Here is a 25,595-nt window from a genome sequence, read left to right as displayed (position 1 = left end):
AACTGACTGAGCCACCGAGGCAACCCTGAATAAGATGGAATTTAGAAGCTTAAGGAAGTGAAAGACTTGACCTAGGTCACACAACTGTTAGCAACAAGGATGAGGTTAGGAATGGGTCCCTTAAGAGACTCTTAGAATCTGCCACACCGTTTGGTGTAATGTACAGAATATTCAAGGAGAAGAGCTTGGAGGACCCACGTTAACTCATTTAGTCTGGACAGCCCCACCTGTGGGACTGGGGATCAGTCTGAGCATTGTGGAAAAAGTCTGCAAAGAAATACCAAAGCAGATTCCTGAAGAATTCCATGCTGGTGGCCGCCCTCTATATTTTAGAAATGTTATCAAGAATTTGAAAACAGTCTCATTTTCATCCTGGATTCTAAATTAGCTGTTATACCTTAGGTTTTCCGGTAAGAGATAGACCTCTGTGTTATAAGGTCATGTGCATGTTTGTGATACATAATAATGGTTAATAACATTTCCATTCCCCTCAAATTAGAAAAACGTGTGAAAATAATAAATACAGGATCAAGGATGCATAATATTTGAAATTTGGGCAGTCCTGAAAAGAGTTAGGATGTAGGATTACTCTAAGCACGTGTATGGTGGCTATACTGGAGAGAAGGGAATTATGTGTTCAATCTCCAAATATTAACCATTTAAAAACATTTTTTTAACGTTTATTTTTGAAGGAGAGAGGGACAGAGCATGAGTGGGGAAGGAGACAGAGAGAGGGAGACACAGAATCGAAAGTAGGCTCCAGGCTCTGAGCTGTCGGCACAGAGCCCGATGTGGGGCTAAAACCCACGAGCTATGGGATCATGACCTAAGCCAAAGTCAGACACCCAACTGACTGAGCCAGCCAGGTGCCCCAAATGTTAACCAGTTTTAAAACTACAGATTTAGAAAGCAAGGATTATAGCCCCTTTAATAGGCTGTCTAATGTCTTAGTATTTTACTGCAAAGAGCACTTTTGCTGTATTTCAGCTTAGGAAGTTGAGTTAATTCGCTGAATGATAGGCCCCAGGAATGTGTCTGCTTAGGAGGTGAGAACAGAGCTATCTGAGGCCACTGATGACAGATGTACCCCGTCAAGGAGAAGTGGAAGTATGTCCTAGATGTGATTAGGAGAGCAGAGGCAGAAACAGAGAGACACTGCGCTGAAGTGTATCCGTGTAAAAAAGATGAGTGTATCGTGATGTTGCTGCAAGAGATCATTTTAGAGTGTTGGTAACAAGGATACTGGAAATTTTTTTCTTTTTGTTCTAAGTTATTTGATTATTTGGTTACCTCCAAAGCTGAAGAAATACAGCTTCAGATAGAAAAAACAAATGAATATAGAAACTTCCATATGGGCAGAGAATGTACTTGGAACTCACTCCATGTCTCTGTGTTCTCCAGGCTGCCCACCATTCCGCAATGGCCCCCCTTGCTGCAGCAAATGCAGAGTTTTGCATCAACCTGTTCAGAGAGATGGAAAACAATCCAGGGAATGGAAACGTGTTCTTCTCTTCTCTGAGCATCTTCACTGCCCTGGCCCTGGTCCGTCTGGGCGCACGAGGTGACTGTGCTGCTCAGATTGATAAGGTCAGTCTTGGGTTGTGCCACCACCCATGGTTCCCGCAATTAATCATTTAGGGCAAGTTGTTTCCTGCAAGAGCATATTCTACTGCAGTGGTCCATGTAGATGAGGCCATCCCAACGAGGCCCGCTCCGGGGGTGAAGGACACACGTACTGCTCGTAGTACTTGTGTTTGAGATGAGAGACAACACAAATATTCTCAGAACTGTCGCTTTGGTGCTTTGCCTTGGTCAAGTGGCTCTCGAAGTGTGTTTCCGAGACCAGCAGCATCAGCATCACAGAGAACTTGTTAGGAATGCAGATGCTTGGGCCCCACCTGAGACCTAGTGAATCAGAAATTATGGGGGTGGAGCCCAGCAATCTGGGGCTTAGTAAACTCTCCAGGGGACACTAAAGCTTGGGAACCAGTGCCTGTCAGAGTTGACAAGAAAGAAGAGCAACCAGAAGATACCAGAGTCCCAGTTTAAACATGAGTGGTGTGGGTACAAATGACACAATAGTACATTCCGGATAATAGCAGCCTACCAGAATGGTAGTCACATTGTCATCAACAGCATTAAGTGCTTTTTAACCTGCCTTCGTACACTACCCTGAACTAGGCTGGCCTCGGGAGTTGTAGGAGCTCGATGGCAGGTGGGACACCAGGTCCAGGCTGCGCACGGAGGTCTTTGTATCACTTTCTGCCCACTTGTTCCCCCCATTGTTTTGGTCCATAAATTAGACCTAGAGGAAGCTTGTCCATGTCGTAACCTTTCACAACTAAGCACTGGTTAAAGAGTGTTTGTGCAGGTAATTTAAGCTAGAATAACTCATTTCTCTCTCCGGATAGCTCAGTGAATATTTGCTGCTAGGGAATAACCACGGGTCTCGGAATGCCATTTTTTCCAAGGGCTGGAGGGATTCACAGCCACAGTATATTGAGCACCTTCAGTGCGATGACGCAGGTAACTGCTGAGAACCTGGTCAGTGTCCGGCTCTGGGCTAAGCTCTACAGACACCTTATTTGTTGCTCGCAGAGATATTGGGGTAGGTCATAGTACTCTGACTGTGTGTTCCTGGGCCATCTTGATTGGTAAGTGGCAGAGTTACGGTTCAAATTCAGGGTGATCTTCTAACTCAGGGTTTCTAAACCTCAGACATTTTGAACAGATAGTTCTTCGTTGTGAGGGGCTTTTCTGCACGGTGCTGGAGATTGACTAGCATCTCTGGCTTGTCCCACTAGATACTGTTTGGGTACCTCTCTCCGGTTGTGAGAAGCAAAAAAGTCTCCAGATATTACCAGATATCCCCCACGAGGCAGAATCAAAACAGTGGAGAAGCATTCTCCCTAAAACAACCAAACTGAATGCAGCCCAAAGTACATTATTACAAAGCCTCAGTTATTATGAAGTTAGCACTTCAACAACCAAATAGAGCCTAAGGAGGGGTGGGGAACCTAGCCACTAATAAAAATGTATTCATTCATTAGTATAAGTACATAATGCTTTAGAACCAAGTAAGGCGACTTGCTTTTTGGAGTTAGAAAATTAGATCCAAATTCTGATTTGGGAAAATTAGGTCATCTGTGTTAGCCTCAGTATCCTTACCTGTAAACTACAGGGTGGCGGTTGGGGTGGGGAGGACTTGTTGTATCCACTTTAAAAAATAGCCTAAAAGGTGTTCCTAGGGGCGCCTGGGTGGCTCAGTCGGTTAAGCGTCCGACTTCGGCTCAGGTCATGATCTCATGATTTGTGGGTTCGTGCCCCGTGTCGGGCTCTGTGCTCACAGCTAGCTCAGAGCCTGGAGCCTGCTTTGGATTCTGTGTCTTCCTCTCTCTCTGACCCTCCCCTGCTCACGCTGTCTCCCTCTCTCTCTCAGAAATAAATTTTTAAAAATTAAAAAAAAAAATTAAAAGGTGTTCCTAGTCCAAAGACATGTAGGCTTCACAGCTATGATGAAACACCATGCCTTTAACATAACAGAAGACACAGTTATTTATTATTGAATGATTTCAGGTTAGGAACTTTCTTGGGCTATTGCCTGATTCATTTCCTGAGGTCTCTTTGCCAGCCCACACCCCACTCCCCCCACCAAGCTGCCTGGTGGACCAGTCAACAGCTCATGCGGGGTGGGCCACAGTGGATTCAAAGAGCCTGTTTTGCTGGGGTCTGCTCTTTTATGGTCACTGACGGAATCAGTGCCTTTCCTGAATTACTTTTTAGCCCTTGCTATTATAACCTCCTGTAAGACACATGTAAGAGGACTCTCTCTCCCCTTCCACCCTTCCCCTGCACTCTCGCTCTCTCTGTCAAAATAAATTAAAAAATAAAAAAGAAGAAATATGTAATAGGAAAAAATGGCAACTATAGACACAAGACCATTCATGAGATGCATTTGTACAAATATTTAGCCCTCTGCAGTATACCTTCTTGGAAATCAATTGTTTAGCTTCCCCCACTTGCCCCCACAACCCTGTCCCAGTTAGTTTCTTGTTGCAGTACCCAACACTTGATGCTGTGTGTCATCAATGTATATTTTCTCCGTTTAGTAGTAATCTGTGGCATCCATCTATCTGTCTCTCTTAAGTATTGCCGTGGACCAGTGGTCATTCTTATTTCTGATGCTCAGATGGTCACAGTTGGCCAGTAGAAATCCCTTTAATCTTGTCCTATTTTTTGTTTTTAAATTTGACAGTGAGTGAACAGGGGAGGGGCAGAGAGAGAGACAGAGGGAGAGAAACCCAAGCAGGCTCCTTGCTGTGAGCACAGAGCTCAATCCCGGGAACTGTGAGATCATGACCAGTGCCAAAATCAAGAGTCGGACACTTAACCAACTGAGCCACCCAGGTGACCCTAAACTTGCCCTTTTTAAACAGTCCTCTCAAATGACTCTGAATCTTGCAACCCGACAGCATGAGGTTCTGGGCCTGTCCTGAATTTCCTTGGTTCCACACAGCTCAGCTACTTTCAGCGAAGGCGTGATTCCTTTACTGGATAACAGTGTTGAAATCCAGAATTGGCACGAAATCTAGAATCCTTTCAGTGGAATTCAGGTGACACACAAGCTGCTTCCCACTTGAGTAAAAGAGCAGAAAAGTACATTTATTTACAAGATCATGTGTTCAGGTTCATAGTTTTTCATTTAGCTCTAATAGTACTGTACTTTTTGATTATAATGGTTTTTAAAATTTAGTTTTCTTTTCTTTGAGATACCTACTTCCTCTCTTTTCTCTCACATAACAATTTCATTGAAATAAAGTATGTCATAAATTTTTGTCTTAAATCATGTCTTTATGTCACAGGGTTTTTTAAAAGTTATGCAAATTTGAATTTTCTTAAACAATTGAGTTTTACTAAAAACGTTTCAAAAATAATTACTGTAATATGTTCCTTATTCTACCAATTCTGTGAGAAGACATAATAGTGTTATCATTTGGCAAGAATGCAAAGATAGAAAGAAGGCCATTGGGATGCAGATCATTCAGTCTTAAAATTTTTTTTAATGTGTATTTATTTTTGAGAGACAGCAAGAGACAGAGCGTGCATGGGGGAGGGGCAGAGAGAGACACACACAGAATCCGAAGCAGCCTCCAGGCTCTGAGCTGTCAGTACAGAGTCCTACATGGGGCTCAAACTCACAAGCCTTGAGATCATGACCTGAGCTGAAGTTGGATGCTTAACCGACTGAGCCGCCCAGGTGCCCTAGACTAGTCTTTTTTTTTTTTAACCCTCAATCTAAAGTTCCTGAAATATCTTACATTGTGTAGATCCAGGATTTTCCTTGTTTGCCATTTTCTGAACATGTTACCAGTTATGAACAAAAAAAAGAAATTCTGACTTTTCTACATGGGTCAGTCAGGGAATATGAGACCACAGGACTGCAAGCATTTTGGATTGTGATAACTATGCCCTTTGATATTTTATTTATTATTCATTACATTTGACTATTTACTAGTGTCACCGTTCATCTTCAGTCATGGTAGTTTTATCGTTGAATGCATAATTTCTTAGAGTTTTTGAAACTATAAAAACATATATGTATCACCTCAATATTTTACCAGTCAGGTTTCCTAAAAGCCAATTAGGAAGATCAAAAGAGATGACTAGATTATCATCCAAAGAGAGTAAAATTAGAAATGGTCAAAGAATGATGTTCAGTGTGTGTTTGTTAAAGTTTTATTCAAAAAATTAATAAGGATGACTTCTGGGGATTCAGATGCTTTTTATAATATTGCTTGGGTTCCACAAAGTTAGTTCAGGAAAGACATTAGGTTTTTTGAGTCCTGACCCTATGCCATGATCTTTTATTTTTCTGGTACACCCATATATTCCCAAATACCAGTCTATCCAATGCCATGGCAAAATGAGAGAGGAGGCTGGTACTTCACATGCTCCGCAATGGCACAGAACCAGGGGGGAGGGGCAGGATGCCCCCCCACTTCCCCCATTGCAGGCGTGGTGACTTGATGCCTGCAAAGACCCCACTAGTGAATTTAAATCGACTACCAATTTGTATTTCAAATGTGCCTTGTTGCCTTTGCCTTACCTCTCACTCCACCTCATATTAATTATTATTCCAGATGAAGAGGATATAGAAATTGAGGTAGGCTCCAATTCCCTGTGACCTATTAAGACTAATTGTGACACTCGTAGCCTTCATACATCTTCATTTTCTTACTGAGCTGTTCCATTTTCTCCTACCCAATAAGATGGTACTTGATTAGGGTTCTGAAGCCTTGAAGTTGAAACCCTGCACAGAGCCACTGATAGCCACAATGACTTAGTTAAGTTCCATGCATAATTTCTAATGGACTTCACCCCTTCTCCCTACCTCCACCTCCCACTAGGATATGGTTCAAACGTAGCACATACGACCCCTTCAGGAAGACCTTCATCTTTCTTTTGGAACACCTTAGCTGGCTCTGTGTCTCACCCATCCATGCCTGGGAGGCAGAACACATTCAGTTTGGTCCCCACAGTTGCATAAATGAGTATCATAAGCGTAGTGCACTTTGTCACTTCCTAGTAGAGAAGCTGTTTTGCATTTCAGATCCCATGGACATAAGGGCCTGCGGAAATTCAGATAAAGTCCAATAGAAAATTAAAGCTTGGGCAGAATAGCAATTATGAGAACAATGGGATTATGAGAGCCACACTGGAAAAGGAAACACCTAAAATGACTTAATTCCAAATAATTGCAGGATCTGAAATTACATCTCTCAAGTCCCAATTTCGCTTCACATTTAGGATTTCCTAGATATTCAGTAACTACTTCTCCCTTTTCCATCTTGGTGCCTATGTGATTAGCCCTAATCTTGCCTGCCAGGTAGGTAAATAAAGTTTCCGTGTTTTTTAATGTTTATTTATTTTTGAAAGAGAGAGAGACATAGAGTGAGCAGGGTAAGGGCAGAGAGAGACACACACACAGAATCCGAAGCAGGCTTCAGGCTCAGAGCTGTCAGAACAGAGCCTGATGCAGGGCTCCAGCTCATGAACCGTGAGATCATTGCCTGAGCCAAAGTTGGACGCTCAACTGACTGAGCCACCCAGGGGCCCCAAAGTTTCCATTTTTTATTTGATTTATTTTGATCCTTGTCTACTTTTAATCAGGGAGCAATTGTAAAATTGTTCCACTAGAACGAGCAAACCAAAAATACTTATCAAATACATTTCATGTTGTAGCCATCAATTGATTAACTCTGCCGACCTGTGCCACTTTCCCCAACAAGCAATCTGTGTTCTAACCATGTCAGTAGGGCAGCTGCACCTGTCACTGCTCCCCGGAGCGCTACCAACCACACGCGCAGACTCAGCCATGAACAATCAAGTGTCTTCCTTTCTTGGCTCTGTGGGGTCCTTTCTCATTGGGCAGGACCTGCTAACTGCTTTCCTCCTTCTCTGTCTGCAGATGCTCCACTTCACCAGGGTCTCAGGATGGGGAAACTCTTCGAACTCTCAGGTAAGGACAATACATTCTCCTAGGGAAAGGGAATGTGGGACTAAAATTCGAGAAATTTCTATCTCGCCGTTGTGTTTAATTAGGCTCACTGTCTTCTCAAAGCAAAGGCGTATGTCTCACTCAGATTGCCATAGTGTAGTGTGGTGTCTCAAGTACAGCTCTTGATAATTTACCTGTTAATTATTAATTTCCCAATATTTCACTTGTGTGTTGGCTGGATTTTGGCCAGACAGTATGGAACTAAATGTTTTGCTTTTATCCTTTGATATCCATGGCCAACTTAGAGGTAAAATGAATTATTTAGCACACATGTGACGCAGATTCATTATCTGCTGTTAATAATTTTATTCTAAGGTTAATGACTTTAGTAAAACTTTTAATTAACTTTGATCACAGATACTACTCTGAGAAAGAGCAAGAAATTGTAAGTCTCTGTGGCATTGCTGCTTTTACAAGCATCATTCTTCTTCAGTTCCTTTCTGGCACAACATACATGTTTTGTTTCATGTGTAAATGAGACTGTGGATATATTTGCGGTCCCATAATACATTTTTTTATAAATCTTTTCAATAACAGCCAGAACTTCAGTCTCAACTGAAAAGAGTTCTCTCCGACATAAACACATCCCATAGAGATTATGAGCTCAGCATTGCCAATGGTCTTTTCGCAGAAAAAGTGTTTGACTTTCATAAGGTGAGTGCGACCTCCCATATCACAAGGTTATTTCCACTCTGGATCGCAGTCTTGTTCGATCCATCATCTGTAAGAGGGCTGTGTCTTTCTACAGAGCCAGACAGTAGTGATTTTTTTAATTTCTTATAGCTGCTAATCATGTTCCCAGAAGTCTTTGAAATATCATCACTGTGTTTCCAGAGTTCAACTTTACTTGTTCGGCTGAGTGATCCCCACGTTCAGGGTCACCAGACTGAGAGGCTCCAAAAATAGAAGAGACTGTGCCCTCCAGCAGTGAGGTGGAGCTATCAGGGGGAGGGAGAGGGGAGGCGAAGGCGGCCCATGTGGGGTTGTCGCTGGGCAGTGGAGAAAAGTCTCCACACTTTTCCTCTAAGCTCTGTGTCTCCTGGGATTCCTGTGCATCCCCAGAGTTGAGTTCACCTCCTCTGTTCTTTGCTGTGCCCAGTCTTCTCTCCTGCCAGCATGAACTTTGCAGGGTGAGCACTTGCTAAAGAGCCCCTTGTGGGGGACATAGTAAGGACACCGGCAGCAGAGGAGCAGATCGGGCTGGACTGAGGGCAGGGATGTGGTTCACTCGAGGCCGGCAGGTGCATTGCTAATATTGCTCTGTGGTGTCTGTGCTACCAATTCATTCATCATGGAGTCCCACTCACCCAAAGACCAGTGAGATCCAGACTGTATTCTTTATGCTACTGGGCTCCACCCATGCATTAGAGCCACTGTCGCTGTGACAACCGGAAGCTGGTTAGTACTCTTCAAGCAGATGCAGTGCCCGTGATTTTCAGGGCATGTTTGTTCTTCTTTTTAATTTTCCACTTGTCAGACAACCGTAAAGCTCGGCTTCCGTGCCATCTCTGGGCTGGTCTCCACTTGTATCTTTGCCAGCCTTCTGTGTTCCACCCAGCCATCATTGTCTCCTCTGTCTGTCACCCACACGGATTCCTTGCCCCCGTCCGACACCACTCCCCAGCCCTTTGGCAGCATGCCGGTTATGAAGCATGAAGCCACTTTGTTTTTTCATCTTTCCAAGAAGAATCCCGCACAAGCTTTACAAGGGCCACCATGTATGTTCAGATCCACGTTCTGTGTCTCTTTTCCCACACATACTGCTGAGTTCCTGAGGGACTGCCAGCCCCCTTAAACTCGAGGTTGAGGTGTCTATCATGTTACTATTTACAGCACATTTCCGTGTTCCTTTTTCCGGAGCTCAGCATGTGTAGGGAACAGGGCATCCAGAAGCACAGTGAATTCGAGATCTGGTCACGAACATGGAAAATAAAGATACTGTCCTCTTTTTCCTCCCAAACATTTGCAAGTAGAGGTAGTTATTCTAAAAACTACTTTTTGCGGGGTGCCTGGATGATTCATTTGGTTAAGTGTCCAACTCTTGATTTCAGCTCAGGTCATGATCTCACAGTTCATGAGATTGAGCCTCTAATTGGACTCTTTGCAGAATGTGAATCCTGCTTAAGATTTCCTCTCTCTCTCTCTCTCTCTCTCCCCCTACCCCTCGACCTTCCCCTGCTTGTGTTCATGCTCCTTCTCAAAAATAAAAATAAAACAAAATACAAACTTTTTAAAAAAAGTTTATTTATTTTGAGAGAGGAACAGAGCACAAGTTGGGGAGGGGCAGAGAGAAGGGGAGAGAGAGAATTGCAAGAAGGCTCGATGCTGTCCACACCAAGCCCAATGCAGAGCTTGACTCACAAATCATGCATGAGATGACTGGAGGTGAAATCAAGTATCCAATGCTTAATCGACTGAGCCATCCAGGCGCCCCAATAAAAACTACTTTTGATTAAATATGGAACTTTTATTAGCTTTCGGTTGTCAGATCAGCATACAGATAGATCATCTCCAAATTTTTTACGTTTTGTGTTACAAGTTTTTAAACTCATATTTGAATATGGATGAGTCTATTTTAGAATTGATAATGATAATAATAATGTATAAATTATCTTTACAAAAAGTATGGTGGCATAGAAGACCTAACCACCGTCTCTGATACCTTCTCCCTCCTCCCCAAATCTGTGCTAAATCTTGGTCAGACCTCTGAGAATGTCCTTCTAGTACTCCCCCAAGCTCTGTTATCATTTTGGGTAACTTCAGTGTCCTGTGACACCTAGCTGTGAGGTCAGCTTCCCTCCGTACAGTTCGTGACCTGCTCTCTATCCCATTACAGTAACGAATGCCCAAGCCACACCCTGAAACTTATCAATGCCCAGAGTGTTCCACTCCTGAAATCTGTAACTTGAGCTTCCCCATTCGTGGCCACATCATTCCATACTTCTCAGTCTTTCATTATTTCATGCCCAGTCTACCTGTTCTTCAACTGCACTGACCTCTGCCATTTTTCCAACTCCCCATCGGCTCTCAACCTGTCAGCTCTCTCTTTCCCCCAACAGAGCGACACCCAGATCAATCCCACGATTTCTCCCAGCAGGTGTGCCTCAGCTACTACCTGACAGCTGTACCAAGTCTGGGTGTGTGGTCAGCACCCCAACACCGTGGGTCCCAGCCTAGCGAGTGTTCTCAGTGCTGTCCAGCAGTCAGCTGTGCGCTCAGGGCCGTGTCTTTCTCCCGTTCCTCACAACATCTCTTGAAATCTCTTCTGCTTCTCTCAATTTCCCAATAGCCTCTTATTGCCACCATCAGTTTCAACCAGGTGTATGCCTTGAGCTCCAGGTCTCTGAGGCCTTAGATTTTTCTAGTTGGCCCTGGAGCAGGAGAAGGGCCCAGTGCGGGAGGAGCCCATGTGAGGATGGGAAGCCACGGGATTTAGTGGAAATACGCCTGGGCTTTCTCCGTGCACTTGTGCTGCCTCCCTGGTCACCAGAGTCATCACAGTAACAGGGTATCAACCACTGCCTTTGAGTGGGTGGGTGTCTGGATCATCAGGGGTCACCTGAGACCTCAGGGTGACACCCCTTCGCTCCTCAGAGCTGCTGCTCTGGGCTCCTGGGATGACTGGCCAGGGGGAAGGGACGGCTCTGCTCGCCGCCCCCATGCCATCTGTTCTCCGCCTGGTCATGACCACAGACTGGCACTTGATCCTAGATTTTCCAGTCGTTTGTTGTGTACTCAAAAATAGTTTCTATACCTGGCACAAGCACTTTCAATGTTCAAATTTATTTTTTTAATAGAAAATTATTTAATACTGAAATGGAGGTACATGTTGTAATATATGTAGGATGAATATTTTAGTTCTTTTCTAAAATATGATTTATTGTCAAATTGGCTTGCCTATGACAGCTAGTGCTCATCCCAACAAGTGCCCTCCTCAGTGCCCATCACCCACTTTCCCTTCTTCCCCGCCCTCTCATCAACCCTCATTTTGTTCTCTGTGTTCAAGAGTCTCTTATGGTTTGCCTACCTAAAGAGTATCCAATGGAGAAAAGACAAGCTCTTTAGCAAATGGTGCTGGGAGAGCTGGACAGCAACATGTAGAAGAATGAAACTAGACCACTTTCTTACACCGTACACAAAAATAAAGTCAAAATGGATGAAAGACCTAAATGTGAGACAGGAAACCATGAATATTTTAGTTCCAGATAGGCAATTTGATCTTCTTAAAGTTAATGGAGGAGGTTTCAAGAGACAAAGCAAGTGTGGCTCTTTCTGAAAGATGAACACATTATATACGTTCATGGAACAAATTGTGTATGGAGAAAAAGAATTGGACTTGAGTTGTCTTATGTTTCAGCTTGTCTTCTATAAGTAGAAGCACATCCACCTCAGAATAATGACTTTTCATTTTCAAGCAATAAATTCCCATCTCCGCTTGTCTTCTACTTGACAAAGAAAAGAGAGGCCATCAGGGGGGTTCACATCCCAACTCACATCCTGCCCCCTTTCCCTTTCCCTTCATTTTCACAGAGAATACTTTGTTTAATGGATAATTCCTTCATTTCTTTTTGCCTCTTTACCCCCCAGTTCCTTGGTGACATGTTTCTATCAGTATTTTTCTGGAACATCTCTCACTCTACTGTCTTCTTCCTCATAGCATATAAATGTGCTCCAGGTGCACATCTGTTATACCCAGATCGCAGTATCCTCACCGACCAGAGACCACCAGGGAGACCGAGTCACGCATCCAAGGGCAAAGGGCTTTATTACGGGCTTTATTACTTCACCAGCGCATGGGTCCGTGCTGAGAGCCCCGAACAAGGGCAGAGTAGGGTTTTTATGGGGTTTGAGACAGGGGAGTTACAGAAGTTGTGACATGGGAACAGTGATCCAATCATAATTATTCAACATCATTGACAGCGGGTTTGACCATACACATTGTCTAGAGTATTCGTTACTTTTGGCGGGATCCAATTACAACATTTAGAGTACCTTTAAATTCAACCAATTGCAGAGTGAGCCTAGGGTCTTGTTCGGCGACTAACAGGTTAACTTTAACATTAGGTAACAGGGTCCTATCTATAGTTTCTATCTCCAGGCCTCTCCCTCAGTAATGTGGAGGGTGGTCGCTGGCCTTTCCTGATTGGGTGTTGCAAGGGTGGTTTCTCCTGCCTTGGGCAATGTGTAACTGCCTGATAGTTTCGGGAAAGCTGAAACTCAGGCCTTCTAGTTCAGAGGGGAAACTTTAAGCCTGTCATGGAGTCAGTTTGGTTTAGACATTTAGACTTGTGGCCTTACACATCTTCTAAATTTTTCTCTCCTTTTTTTTTAAACGTTACCCCATGATTCTCTTCCTATTTTTGTACTTCTGACTCTGACAATCTAAGTTTGAAAAATCAAACATCTCCGAAGACTGATATGTATAGGCAGAATCCATTTTCCACCCTCTCTCACTGCTCAATCTGTTGCGATGCAGCTTCTACCTTCTACGTTCTCCAGAAGCTGCTCTTACCAAGGTGACTAATGGCTTTCAATGGACACCAGGCTATGGGCACTTTGCAAGTTTCGATATCATCTGCTTCTTTAGTATTCTACCCTGTTGTAGCTCCCCCAAACTTTCCCCTTTCGTGGTTTCTATGGCATTGATTTCTCCTGCTTTTCTACCTTCTCCTTCATCTTCATTTCCTCTGTTTATCTGTATTCCTCTACTCATCCCTGAAGTATGAGTGGTCTTTAGAGTTTTGCCCTCAGGCAACTTCCAGTTTGAGTCTACTCCCTGCCTCAATTCGGGACCTTCTATATCCCTCAGGATAAACTACAAGGACATTTTAACAAGTCTATTTCCAGTCCATTTTTTTTCCTTACACTGATTTCAGAGTCACCTTTACAAAATGCAGATTTAATTACATTACTCTCCTATTTAAACTCTTTTGCTAACTCTCCCTAAAATAAAATGAAAGCTCCTTATCAAGGGAGACAAGACATTCATGCCCTTCCTGTGGCTGGGGTCCTCCACTTCCCCCATCCACCCCAGGCCTCAGGCATTATAAACTCCTGCTGGGCTCCTGAGTGTGCAAAGATCCATTCCCTCCCCTGAGAGTACTGCTGCCTGGAGGGCTCACCTTTGCTGCTGGTCCTCCTCAACTACACATCCTTCTTTCTTCCTCTCTCTCTCTTTCTTTCTTTTTTTTTAAATTTTTTAATGTTTTATTTATTTCTTAGAGAGAGAGAGAGAGAGAGGCAGCATGAGCAGGAGAGGCTCAGAGAGAGAGGGAGACACATAATCCGAAACAGGCTCCAGGCTCTGAGCTGTCAGCACAGAGCCCGACGCGGGGCTCAAACCCACGATCTGTGAGATCATGACCTGAGCTGAAGCTGGACACTCAACCGACTGAGCCACCCAGGAGCCCCTCTCTCTTTCTTTCTTTGTTTCTTTCTTTCTTCTTTTCAGTTTTATTTATTTATTTATTTTTTATAATTTTTTTTAATGTTTTATTTATTTCTAGGAGAGAGAGAGAGAGACAGCGTGAGCAGGGGAGGGTCAGAGAGAGAGGGAGTCACAGACTGAAACAGGCTCCAGGTTCTGAGCTGGCAGTCAGCACAGAGCCCGATGCGGGGCCCGAACCCACGAACCGCGAGATCATGACCCAAGCGAAAGTCGGACGCTTAACCGACTAAGCCACCCAGGCGCCCCTCAGTTTTATTTATTTAAACAAGCTTTATACACATTGTAGGGCTCAAGAATCACATGTTCCTCCGACTGAGCCAGCCAGGCGCCCCAACTTCATTTCTTTCAAATACAGGCCAAGTCTAGGGCACTTGGGCTGTATCTTACGTGCAGGAAGTAGCCTGGAAGCCTTCCTACTGCTTTCAGTGTGAAGGGGGTGACGCAATCAAGGGATGCTAACTAAGAGGCTGAAGTGTTTCTGATGAGAGAGTAGTGGTAAAGCCAAGGGAGTGGGCTTTAGTCATAATCCCTATTAGTCTCCCCTAATCCATTTCAGATACGTGTACGTCAAATAGCGTGCTTGCTGTGCAAATTCAGTTTCAGGTTTTCCAGCTCCTCTTCCAACCATATTTTCATATTTCTTGCCATATTTCCCCATCTTTGAGTGAGGAATGAGCGGAAGACAGTAAGACAATGGAAATAAAGAGATAAGTTGAAAAACAGATGTGCTACATGCTTAGTTAAAGGTGTAAACATAAAAACTGTGTATTACTTACAGACTTACTTATTAGTGAACTTATTACTGTAATTATTAATGTTTCTAGAACTATATTGAGCATGCTGAAAAGTTATACAAGGCCAAAGTGGAACGAGTTGACTTTACAAATGATGTACAAGATACCAGATACAAAATTAATAAATGGATTGAAAATGAGACACATGGTGAGTGCAACCTTATTTTTCTATGGGATTTGTCAGTGATATGTGAATACAGAGAAAGGTCAACTTTAGAGCTGGAAGGCTTTTGTAAGACATGAAAGGAACTGGTTCCTCCCAAACCGATGTAATGATTGCTGTTATTGAAAATTGCTCGTGCACTGTTGGTGAGAAGGCAGACTGGTGCAGCCCCTGTGGAAAACAGTATGGAGGTTCCCCAGAAAGTTAAAAAGAGGGGCATCTCAGTTAAGTGTCCAGCTTCGGCTCAGGTCATGATCTCGCGGTTCATGGGTTGAGCCTCGCAATGGTTTCTGTGCTGACAACTCAGAGCCTGGAGCCTGTTTCAGGTTCTGTGTCTCCCTCTCTCTCTGTCCCTGCCCCACTTGTGCTCTGTCTCTCTCTGTCTCAAAAACAAACAAAAAATTAAAAATAAAAAAAGTAAAGTTAAAAACAGAATTATCAATATGATCCAGTGATTCTACTCTTGGGTATTTATCCAAAGAAAACAAAAACACTAATTTGAAAAGATAAACACATGCCTATGGTTATGGCAGCATTATTAACAGTAGCCAAGTTATGGAAGCAGCCCATATGTCCATCAGTAGATTAATAGATATGAAGATGTGGTATATATATCTAGATCTAGATAGAGAGATATATAGATAAATACATAGACAGGTAGGAATATTACTAAGCCATAAAAAAAGAATGAGATCTCACCATTTGCAACAATGTGGGTGGACCTAGAAGGTGTAATGCCAACTGAAATAAGTGAGACAGAGAAAGACAAATATTATGATTTTACTCACATGTTGAATTTAAGAAACAAAACAAATAAACAAAGAAAAAAGAGACAAACAAACAACCAGACTTTAAATACAGAGAACAAACTAATGGTTGCCAGAGGGGAGGCCGGTGGGAGTATGAAATAGTGAAAGAAGTTAAGAGCACACTTATCTTGATGAGCACTGAGTAATGCATAGAATTGTTGAATCATTATATTGTACATCTGAAACTAATATAACACTGTATGTTAATTATACTTCAATTAAAAAATAATACAATGCTGGTTACAAAGGGCTGGGGGTTGGTGCTTCAAGGAGATTTGTTCAGTGCACTTAGAGTTTCAGCTTTGTGAGAGGAAATAAGTTCTGAATATGTGATATACAACAAGGTGTATATCAGTAATACCACTGACTTGTTAAGATGATAACTTTTATGTTCTTTAATCACATTAAAAAATGGGGAGCAAAATTCCTAACAATCCTAGCACCTCAACAAATCACTGGCTTCTTTTTCCCATGTTCTATTCTACCCTTGGCCTTATGCATAAGGAATAAGTTGACTTTGTTATGTTTATAGTTTATGTTCACATAAACTGTGTCTAGATTTTTTTCTTCACTTTCTATCTCTGACATTTTTACAGGCTACTTTGCAATTTTTCATAACCATTTAATTGCACAGACCAATTATGAAATAAAGAATGTAAACATACCGTTATTATATGGTAGAATAACATTTGAGACATATTGGTTAAATAAAATATATTATTAAATAAAAAAAAGAAAGAGAATTGCATTAGTATTTGTCCACAATGTGGTTTTGAGCAATCTTAATAATTGTCATGCGTTATACTTTTCAGAAATCTTATCTATTACATTTTCTCATTGGATTGGTCAATAATCCTATGAGACAAATACTGATTTTATTATGACCATTTCATAAATTAGTGACAAGCTGAACTAATATGCCTCAATATCTTATTCTTAGTTAGTGAACAAAGACTAAAAGTGGTTTATAGGATATTATTTTCCATGGCCCCAACATAACATTTCATTCTAACGATTAATCCAATATCTTACTGTTTTCTTCTTGGGTTGAAGAATCTCATTAAAATTATGACATCCTACTGTCTGTGAAATATATTTTTATATGATTCCTTCTTCTAAAAGATGCATAGTTTATCTCTCATTTTAAAATTCTCTTCATTTATCAAAATAATATATGTGGCAGAGGTAGTATCTTATGAAAAAGTACATTGCTTTATTGGTAAGTGTCTTGCACAGTTAAAAACTGAATTCTAGAAAATGTTCTGGTTATTTCAAAACAAAGAAATGTATTCACTGCTATTTTGTTAATCAGTTGATTCCAAACCTAGTCATTTCTTTACCAAAGGCTGACCTCGATTTGTACTCTAAAAAATATACATGTACTTGCCGAGTCTGGTTCTGTTTCACAAATATGAGACATTACTTGCATTCTTAAATGCAAACATTCAAGATACTGTAATTAATCCTGGGAATAAGAATACAGTGTTTCAATTTACTTTTTGTTCATTGGTCATTACCTCAGTAGACGGTTGCTATGACCATTAGCCACCACATGTTTCAAATATACTATTCACAAACCAAGACAAAATATGCAATTCCTTTTTCTTTCTTATTTTTTAAAGTTTATTTATTTATTTTTGAGAGAGAGACAGAGACAGAGAGGGACAGAGAGAGACAGAGTTTCTAAAGTACGTTTGTGCTGACAGCAGAGAGCCTGATGTGGGCTTGAACTCCCAAATTGCAAGATCGTGACCTGAGCTTAAGTCAGAAACTTAACTAACTGAACTACCCAGGGGCCCCTGCAATTGCTTTTTGTAATAACTGAGCGGGATTCTATTTAGTGTTTAGTGTTTAAGGGTATCAGATTGCTAATACCCTTTTCCATCTGGACCATTTATTCTCTTCCTTGTTTTATTCAAATCTATCCTAAAATTATTTAATTTTGGTAAGCATTGGTTCTCAATTCTCAATACTTCGGAATGTTGCTAACATTCCACCAAACTCCGCCAGGTCTTACTGCCCTTGCCCCTCCTCCACACACAACCAGAGCACTCATTTTGAAACGTAAATCTGACCCATCATGACCGTGTCCTTTCTTATCTTTCAATGAATGCTCAGCAATCATTTTCCATTGCCTTCAGGATAATCCAAAATTATTGCCAGACATTCAAGGCTCTTCATTAGCCGGCCCCTCCCTGTAACCTTTCCAACTCTACTTTCCCTAATGCATCAGAATGTGCTGGGCTTCCCCCAAATACACTGTGCTCTTCCAGCCTTCCAGGTCTTGGAACGAAGAACTTCTCTCCACCTCCCATCTCACCCTCAGCTCAAGCAGAGGGCGCCCCTAGTCTGTGCTCCCACAGCACACTGAGCACATGGCTATGGTACCCGTGTGGACAGCTCCCTGTGCTGGACTGTGAGTCCAATGATGGCAAAGACTGTGTCTTTCCTGGTTGTGGATCAGGCATTGAGCATAGGGTTGACATCCAGTGAAAATCTTGTGAATGTGGAATCAAGGAAGTAATTAGCCCTCTCAACAGAATGGAGTTAAATTCTATCTAGAATCCCGTGGCCTCGTCCAGGTGGTAAAGGTAGTTTGGTGCTTACCAGCAAGGAGGGGCTTCGGGAATCCTCTTTCTGGGTTGGAATCCTATGGCTGGGACTTTCTTGTTGTGGGTTGTTGTACAAATTACTTAACCTCTCTGTGCTCCAGCGTCCTTGACAGGAAATGGAAACAATCATCGTGCCTACCCCACAGAGACTTCTGTGAGGATTAAAACAAATCTTGCACATTAAAGTGTTTAGGGAGTCCCAGACGGAGTGATTGCTCATAGGCTAGGACAAATATCATTGTTATTATTCTAATTATGTCCTAAGGAAAAATCCATGTTCATTGTGTCTTTTTAGAAAAATTGCATTAAAAATTAACATTTTTTTCTCCACTTATTTTTCAAAAGGCAAAATCAAGAACATCTTTCAAGATGATAGCATCAGCTCTTCTGCTGTCATGGTGCTGGTGAACGCTGTGTACTTCAAGGGCAAGTGGGAGTCGGCCTTCTCTAAGAACGAAACCCTAAATTGCCGTTTCAAATCTCCCAAGGTACAGAAATCTATTCAAGTTAAGTTCTTTTGCCAATAGTATTCCTTTGCAGAAATTATGATATTTACATAGACAAAGGATGGACCCATCATTTCTTTATTTCTTTCTTCTACTGCTCACCAGTGCTATATGGTGCGTCGCTTATAAAACACACTGTTCTCCTGATAATGCAGGTTATAAATCACAACTGGAGGTGTCCCAGAAATTGATATTTCTTAAAATACCTTTGTAATTGAGAAAGGTAATAAAGAATGCGTTGATTTTTAAGATATTCTAGTTGGATGCCTATAAGAAGTAAATGGGACAAAAGGGTGCCAATTTTAATTTTTTCTGATTCTGACTGTGGAGCGTACAGTTCTAGTCACTTAATACCAATGATTTTTCCTGAGTCAAAGCGAGGATGTGTTTCCTTTTATAGAGGAAGAAGTTATGTTCAGTGAAGTTACACATTTCCAAGTGTATATATTCTTGTGGCTTTTTGTTTTTGTGTGTGTGTGTTTTTACCAATTTGTGCACAATAATCTTACAGTACAGTAGAAACACCAAAGCTTTGGAGTCAGAAGTACTGTGTGGGCATCCCTGCCTCGTGTCACAGAATCTGCGTTGTCTTAGGCAAGGCAGCTTAACCACCGTAGACCTTCCTACCCTCACAAATAAGTCAATTCCTCTAATTGACTGGTAAAGTTTCCTTCAATCACTCAGCCTTTTGTGTTCAAGCAGAGAAACTCAGCTTAAAGTTTCAGGTTGAAACTTAGTTTTATTTACTGAAATGTTCTTTCTGCATTTTTCCGCATCAGACGTTTTGGGCATAGGAGAGCTGAGTGCTGGTAGCAATCAAAGATCAATGAATGAGTGATAAATATTTCTATGAATACTACAGATGTTTTCTTTCGTTGGAGGTAAAATACAGACCAGTACTATCAAAATTACACAATTTTAGTTGAGGTCTTATTAAAAAATATATAGCATTCATTTTAAAGAATTCTATTTAATAATTATTCGTTACTTATCATATAGACATTTTCAGGTAAAATACTAAGTGCAAGGCAATGTACCAAGTGCTAGGTATATTAACTAACATTATCTCTACAATGGTCCTATACAATAGAGACCATTTTTACCCTCATTATATTGATGAGGAAATGGAATCACAGAGAGGTGAAGTAACTTGTCCAGAGCTACACAGCTGGGAGTTTTAAACCCAAGCATTTAAACTCAAAGTCTGTGCTTTTACTGCTAAGCCATGAACCAATGCAATACATCACTATTGGCAACAAGTCAGTAAAAATCCACTGAATCGACTGGACAAAGACTGAAGAACTATTCTTACTGCATAAGTGAAAGATGGTGAGTTTATAAAATTTTTTTGTGACTTGACTTTCAGTGTCCTGGGAAAGCGATCACCATGATGCACCAAGAACGGAAGTTCAATTTGTCTGTCATTAGGGACCCACCCATGCAGGTTGTTGAGCTCAAGTATCATGGCGGCATATGCATGTACATCATGCTGCCTGAGAATGACCTGTCCCAAGTAAGTTACTACTGCCACTTTCACTATTGGGGACTTAGAAGATTTTTAAGATATTATTGATTGTGTTTTTATGCATCAACTTTATGATTTTAGGTTGTAAGAATCAGAGATTTACCCGCTTATTCATTTATTTAACAAATATTTAAGAAGTGCCTACTCTGGGGGCACCTGGGTGGCTTAGTCGGTTAAGCGTCCGACTTTCGCTTCGGTCATGATCTCACGGTTCGTGGGTTCGAGCCCCGCGTCGGGCTCTGTGCTGACTGCCAGCTCAGAGCCTGGAGCCTGTTTCAGTCTGTGACTCCCTCTCTCTCTGACCCTCCCCTGCTCACGCTGTCTCTCTCTCTCCTAGAAATAAATAAAACATTAAAAAAAAAAAATTAAAAAAAAAAAAAAAAAAGAAGTGCCTACTCTGTGCCAGACACCATTATAGATGTGAGATTGACTTACTTCGGTTTAGCCTAAATTTTAGTTGAATAGCCATGAAATTGGAACCCTCTCACACCTCAGCTTTGGAGGGAAAAGGGTATGAGTTTAGGTCTTTGCTCTTGGCCCTCATAATAGTCTTGCATGTATTATTGGAATTTTGATCGACTGAACATTTTTAGGCAGGAATGATTCAGTGGGGTTTTGAAGTCCTGGGCCTTTGAGCATCAAAATGTACGGTCCTACTCTGAGCTGCTGTGTCTCTGGGAAAAGCAGTGTTTAGGGGCTGCCCTGTGATTGATGTAGCCAGGGCAACAGACCAGCATAGCGCAAGGGACAAAAAGAGGCATCAAAGGGGCCCTGCAAGGCCACATAGCATCACCATGTCTCAGATCCTAATTTTCTTCCAGCCCTTCTTCCTCTTCTCCCTGTGAATTTGGCCTCCTAAGCCTATGACCTCAAATCCCAGAAGCCTGGATCTTAGGTTGCTCTCTGTACTTCCCATCGAAAGGAAGAATAGACACCGTTCATTGAGCACCTACTGTGTGCTGGGCTGTGTGCTCTGAGCTTCATTCATGTTTTCTTATTTGATCCACACAACCATGTGAGATAGGGAAAGGAGGCTCATGGAATTTGGTCAATTGGTCTGATAAATACATATGCACAAATGTGTATGTGTGTGTGCATATATATCAACTACCCTAAAAAGTTACGAGGGTTTAAAATATTTTTGTGTTTTGATTCGTAAAATAATGAATGTTGCTTATAAAATAACTGGAAAGGAGAAAGAGTATGAAGAAATGCTCCTCCTACCCAGAGACATTATTTTTCATTCCATCTTTATCCTATGATTTAGAAACTTTGGACTTTAAGACTTTGGAAATATAATTTCTACAGGGACAAAACCACTGAATCATTATAATGATTTTCACTTAGTTTTATTTTAATTACCTTTTCTGACATGGACAGCAAGAAAAATGCCATAAAGTTGCTATTATTAAATCTAAAGCTGACAATATAAAATATTGGTATTCCTATTAAATCAATAATTCACTCAATAATCTTTGTCAACATTTTTCCACACATGAATTATTTTAACCTCAAATAATCTACAATAATAGAAAAAGTAGCCATATAAAACAAACTGTAGGTAACTCGAAAGATAGATTTGTTCTTGCATTTATTGTCTGAGTTTTTCTTTTCTGTCATGGATTTTCCTAACAATTTTTCAATCAGATTAGTATAAATCTACTGTGTACCTACATAACAAAATAATGATGAGGAAATTGGCTTTACAGTGAGCTAAACAAGGGAAGACTTCTAAGTCAGAATGAGAAGTTATTATAGACTAACCATGAACTGGATAATTTACACACATCAAATTTAAATTAGACTAAATTTGATTATATAGGTTTAGGTTCTCGGTAAAGATAGCTATGAAAAATTCTTTAGGATTCCAGTGAGCCTGAATTTGAGAACAAATTTCTGTATATAATATTTGTAAACATTGTGCACGTGACTAGTTTCTGATCAATTCATAGCATTCAGAGCTGGTCCTACTCATGAATCATTTGGGGCAGCAGTGGTGCTGGAGAGAGAGCTGTGGGATCCTAGCTGTGTAACCAAAGTCCCAGCTATGCAATTCAGCACATTTCCTCACAATGTTTTGGGCTTCAGTTGTCACATGTGTTGAGTAGGAGAGTGGATTTGGATCCAAGCCCCCTAGATGGTATTGGTAACTGTGCTGGAAGGCAGTGATCACCTAAACCCTGGAAGCTAGAGCTCTGGATTCCTTGCTTTGGGTCACCTGGGGTCCATTTGGTTATTCCCACAAGTTGTGCAAACATTACCATTTTCTATGTCTTTAGTGATGAGAAATGGTCAAGAAATTCTGACTTAAATGACTACTGAGTTCCTTTCTCCCTCTGATGATCTCTGATACCCTAATTCCTTCACTTTCCCATTGTTCCACTTTGGCTATATTTGTGGCTATATTTGTTCATATGGGGGCAGAGAACAGAAATGCCTAGAAATACAAGTCATACTTTGTCATAGCAGAGCAAATTAAGCACATGACTTAATAAAGAGTGCTTGAACTATTTGTGTTAATAGTTTCCCATTTTCAGACTTCCCCGAATCCATTTACGTACTTACATGCAAATATCCAGGACAGGATAATTATGGAAAACCATCTGTCTTTGTAGCTGATGATATTTCATCTGTCTCTTAAGCATATGGTTCTTTTTTTTTTTTTTTTTGAGAGAGAGAGTATGTGTGTGAGAGGAGGGGAAGGGCAGAGAGAGGGGGAGAGCCCTAGTGGGGGAGAAGGCCAAAGGGGGAGAGGGGAAGAGAGAGAGAGAGAGAGAGAGAGAGAGAGAGAGAGAATATAACAAGCAGGCTCCATGCTCAGTGCAGTGCCTGATGTGGGTCTCAAGCCCACGACTCTGGGATCATGACCTGAGTCAAAATCAAGCGTCGCATGCTCAAGTAGCTGAGCCACCCAGGTATCCCTTGAGCATATGGTTCTAAATTGCTTTTTCAACATTCCTACAGATTGAAAACCAGCTGACTTTTCGGAATCTAATGGAGTGGACCAATCCAAGAAAAATGAGCTCCCAGTATGTCGAGGTGTTTCTTCCTCAGTTCAAGATAGAGAAGAATTATGAAATCAAGAACCATTTAAGAGCCCTGGGGCTGAAGGACATCTTTGATGAATCCAGAGCTGATCTCTCTGGTATAGCTTCAGGAGGTCGTCTGTATTTGTCCAAAATGGTGCACAAGTCATACATAGAGGTTACTGAGGAGGGCACAGAGGCGGCTGCTGCCACGGGGAACAACATAGTAGAAAAGCAGCTCCCTGAGTCCAGGGTGTTCAGAGCCGATCACCCGTTCCTCTTTGTCATCAGGAAGGATGACATCATCCTGTTTAGTGGCAAAGTCTCTTGCCCTTGAAAATCCAACTGGTTTCTATTACAGTAGTTCCCTGCAACATCAGGGAACCACCACAAGAGAATAGATTTGAGTGTGATCGAAGCACATGGTGTTTTGCTTGCTTACTTCCTTCCAATAGTGGTCGGGCAGGTGACTTGGGTGGCCTGACCCCTTGTAGACACCCGGTTGATTGTCCTGATCCCGCTTTAGCCAACCGTGTGCCTCACCCATGTCTAAGTTCACTCTCTTTTTACCCCCACTCATTCCGGCTGTTCTCTGCTGTAGCCCCTTGCACCCAGAGCTGGGCACCGTCTGGGAACTATAGGGGGGTCTGTTGGCAGTGACGATGCAGAAGCAGCCCTGGGGTGTTGTCTGAAATGCTGTAGTTATCCCGGTTATTCTGGTTTCATGGTTAATGAGCGTGGAAGGAAGCCCAGCTGCTGAACCCGAGTGTGAAGGCTGACCTTTCCCTGCCGACCTAAGAAGACATCAGAGCTGACTTTCACACATCTGATTTGAAATCAGTAACTAATGTAGATGCTAAAAACTATAGATTTGGGATAAGGGGACACCTAAAATATTTCATGAGTAACTTTATGTTCATGTCTTTTGGTCTTTCCTTGATACAGACTTTTTTTTTTCCTTGATAGAGACTCACTGTGTACATAGTTTTTCAAATATTAAATATCTTTTAACTATTGCCATTTGTTATTTACAGTATATATTTTGTGTGCTGCGTAGTTTACAAGTTTTTGCTCTTATTTATCAGAATAAATAAGTACAACAGAGCTGGACAGTGTGATTTTTGTCCTCTAACCAATGGTGAGACTACCAGCACTTTCTTTATCTGGTAGGTCAAGGCAAACAAGCAAGAAAGAATGCTGTTTAAATATAAATCTGATTTGGTTCAGGGGTGCTAATTTATGATACATGAAAGTTACTTTTACAGACACACAGGCTGATAAGGTAAGTATAAATACTAAGATTTAAGTTCATTAGGAAAAGGATTTGCATATATGAATATTTATAATAAGACACAAGTAACTTTACAAAAACAGATCAAAAATAAATTGAAGGGGCGCCTGGGTGGCTTAGTCGGTTAAGCGTCCGACTTTCGCTTAGGTCACGATCTCGCGGTTCGTGGGTTCAAGCCCCGCGTCGGGCTCTGTGCTGACTGCCAGCTCAGAGCCTGAAGCCTATTTCGGAGTCTGTGTCTCCCTCTCTCTCTGACCCTCCCCTGCTCACGCTGTCTTTCTCTCTCTCTCTCCTAGAAATAAAAAAAATTAAAAAAGAAAAAAAAAAGAAAAAAAAATAAATTGAAAATGAGTAGACCAAGCTGAACACACTTAGAATTTTATAAACAGTAACAGTCTATTGAATTATGTTGTTTATCACACATGACTTTCACCTGAATAGGAACTAAATAAATCTGGAGTCTTCTACAGCATGGCACTGTGGTGCATGATACTTACCCTGGCGGCGATCTGATTTTCAACAAATATTTTGAAGTCCGTGAAAATAGCATGAATGAGTTAACGTCACATGACTTGAGAGAGGTAGAAAAGCCTCGACCAAATAATTAATCACTAACCTGCATACCTGAAATCATTATTATGTCTGTAAGAGATATTTATGGGTGGGAGTGAAATTAACCTGTATTCAGTGGTATTTTTTTTTTGAGGAACTAATTTTTCCGATTAACCCCATTCACACCTGTTGCCATTCAAAAATGGCATACTTCTAGATTCTGCTCTTAGGTGATGAAGATACAGGATGGGGGTGCAGGAGCATGCGTTGTGACGGCAGCCATAATGTCCAGAAGCGTGGACGCCCTTTTC

At 41.6% G+C, this 25,595-nt stretch overlaps 1 protein-coding gene across 2 annotated transcripts; it reads left to right on the top strand.

Moving 5' to 3' along the window:
* The first annotated feature begins 1,398 nt into the window (after nucleotides 1-1,398).
* SERPINB7 (serpin family B member 7) lies at nucleotides 1,399-24,397 on the top strand. Of its 2 annotated transcripts, XM_039251903.1 has the most exons (7): nucleotides 1,399-1,587; nucleotides 7,469-7,519; nucleotides 8,096-8,212; nucleotides 14,831-14,948; nucleotides 18,730-18,872; nucleotides 20,257-20,403; nucleotides 23,380-24,397. In XM_039251903.1, exons 1-7 carry the CDS (start codon nucleotides 1,420-1,422, stop codon nucleotides 23,776-23,778), a joined length of 1,143 nt encoding a protein of 380 aa, XP_039107834.1. In that variant the 5' UTR covers nucleotides 1,399-1,419; the 3' UTR covers nucleotides 23,779-24,397. The 2 variants fall into 2 exon arrangements, with proteins under 2 accessions (XP_039107834.1, XP_039107833.1); XM_039251902.1 differs by lacking the exon at nucleotides 7,469-7,519 and having other exon boundaries at nucleotides 1,420-1,587.
* The last annotated feature ends 1,198 nt before the right edge of the window (nucleotides 24,398-25,595 follow it).

This window comes from Hyaena hyaena, unplaced genomic scaffold (assembly GCF_003009895.1).
Source record: "Hyaena hyaena isolate Hyena2069 unplaced genomic scaffold, ASM300989v1 scaffold_399, whole genome shotgun sequence".
NCBI lineage: Eukaryota > Metazoa > Chordata > Mammalia > Carnivora > Hyaenidae > Hyaena > Hyaena hyaena.
The sequence above is the reverse complement of the archived record's forward strand: the minus strand, read 5'-3'. Positions and strand labels throughout refer to the sequence as shown.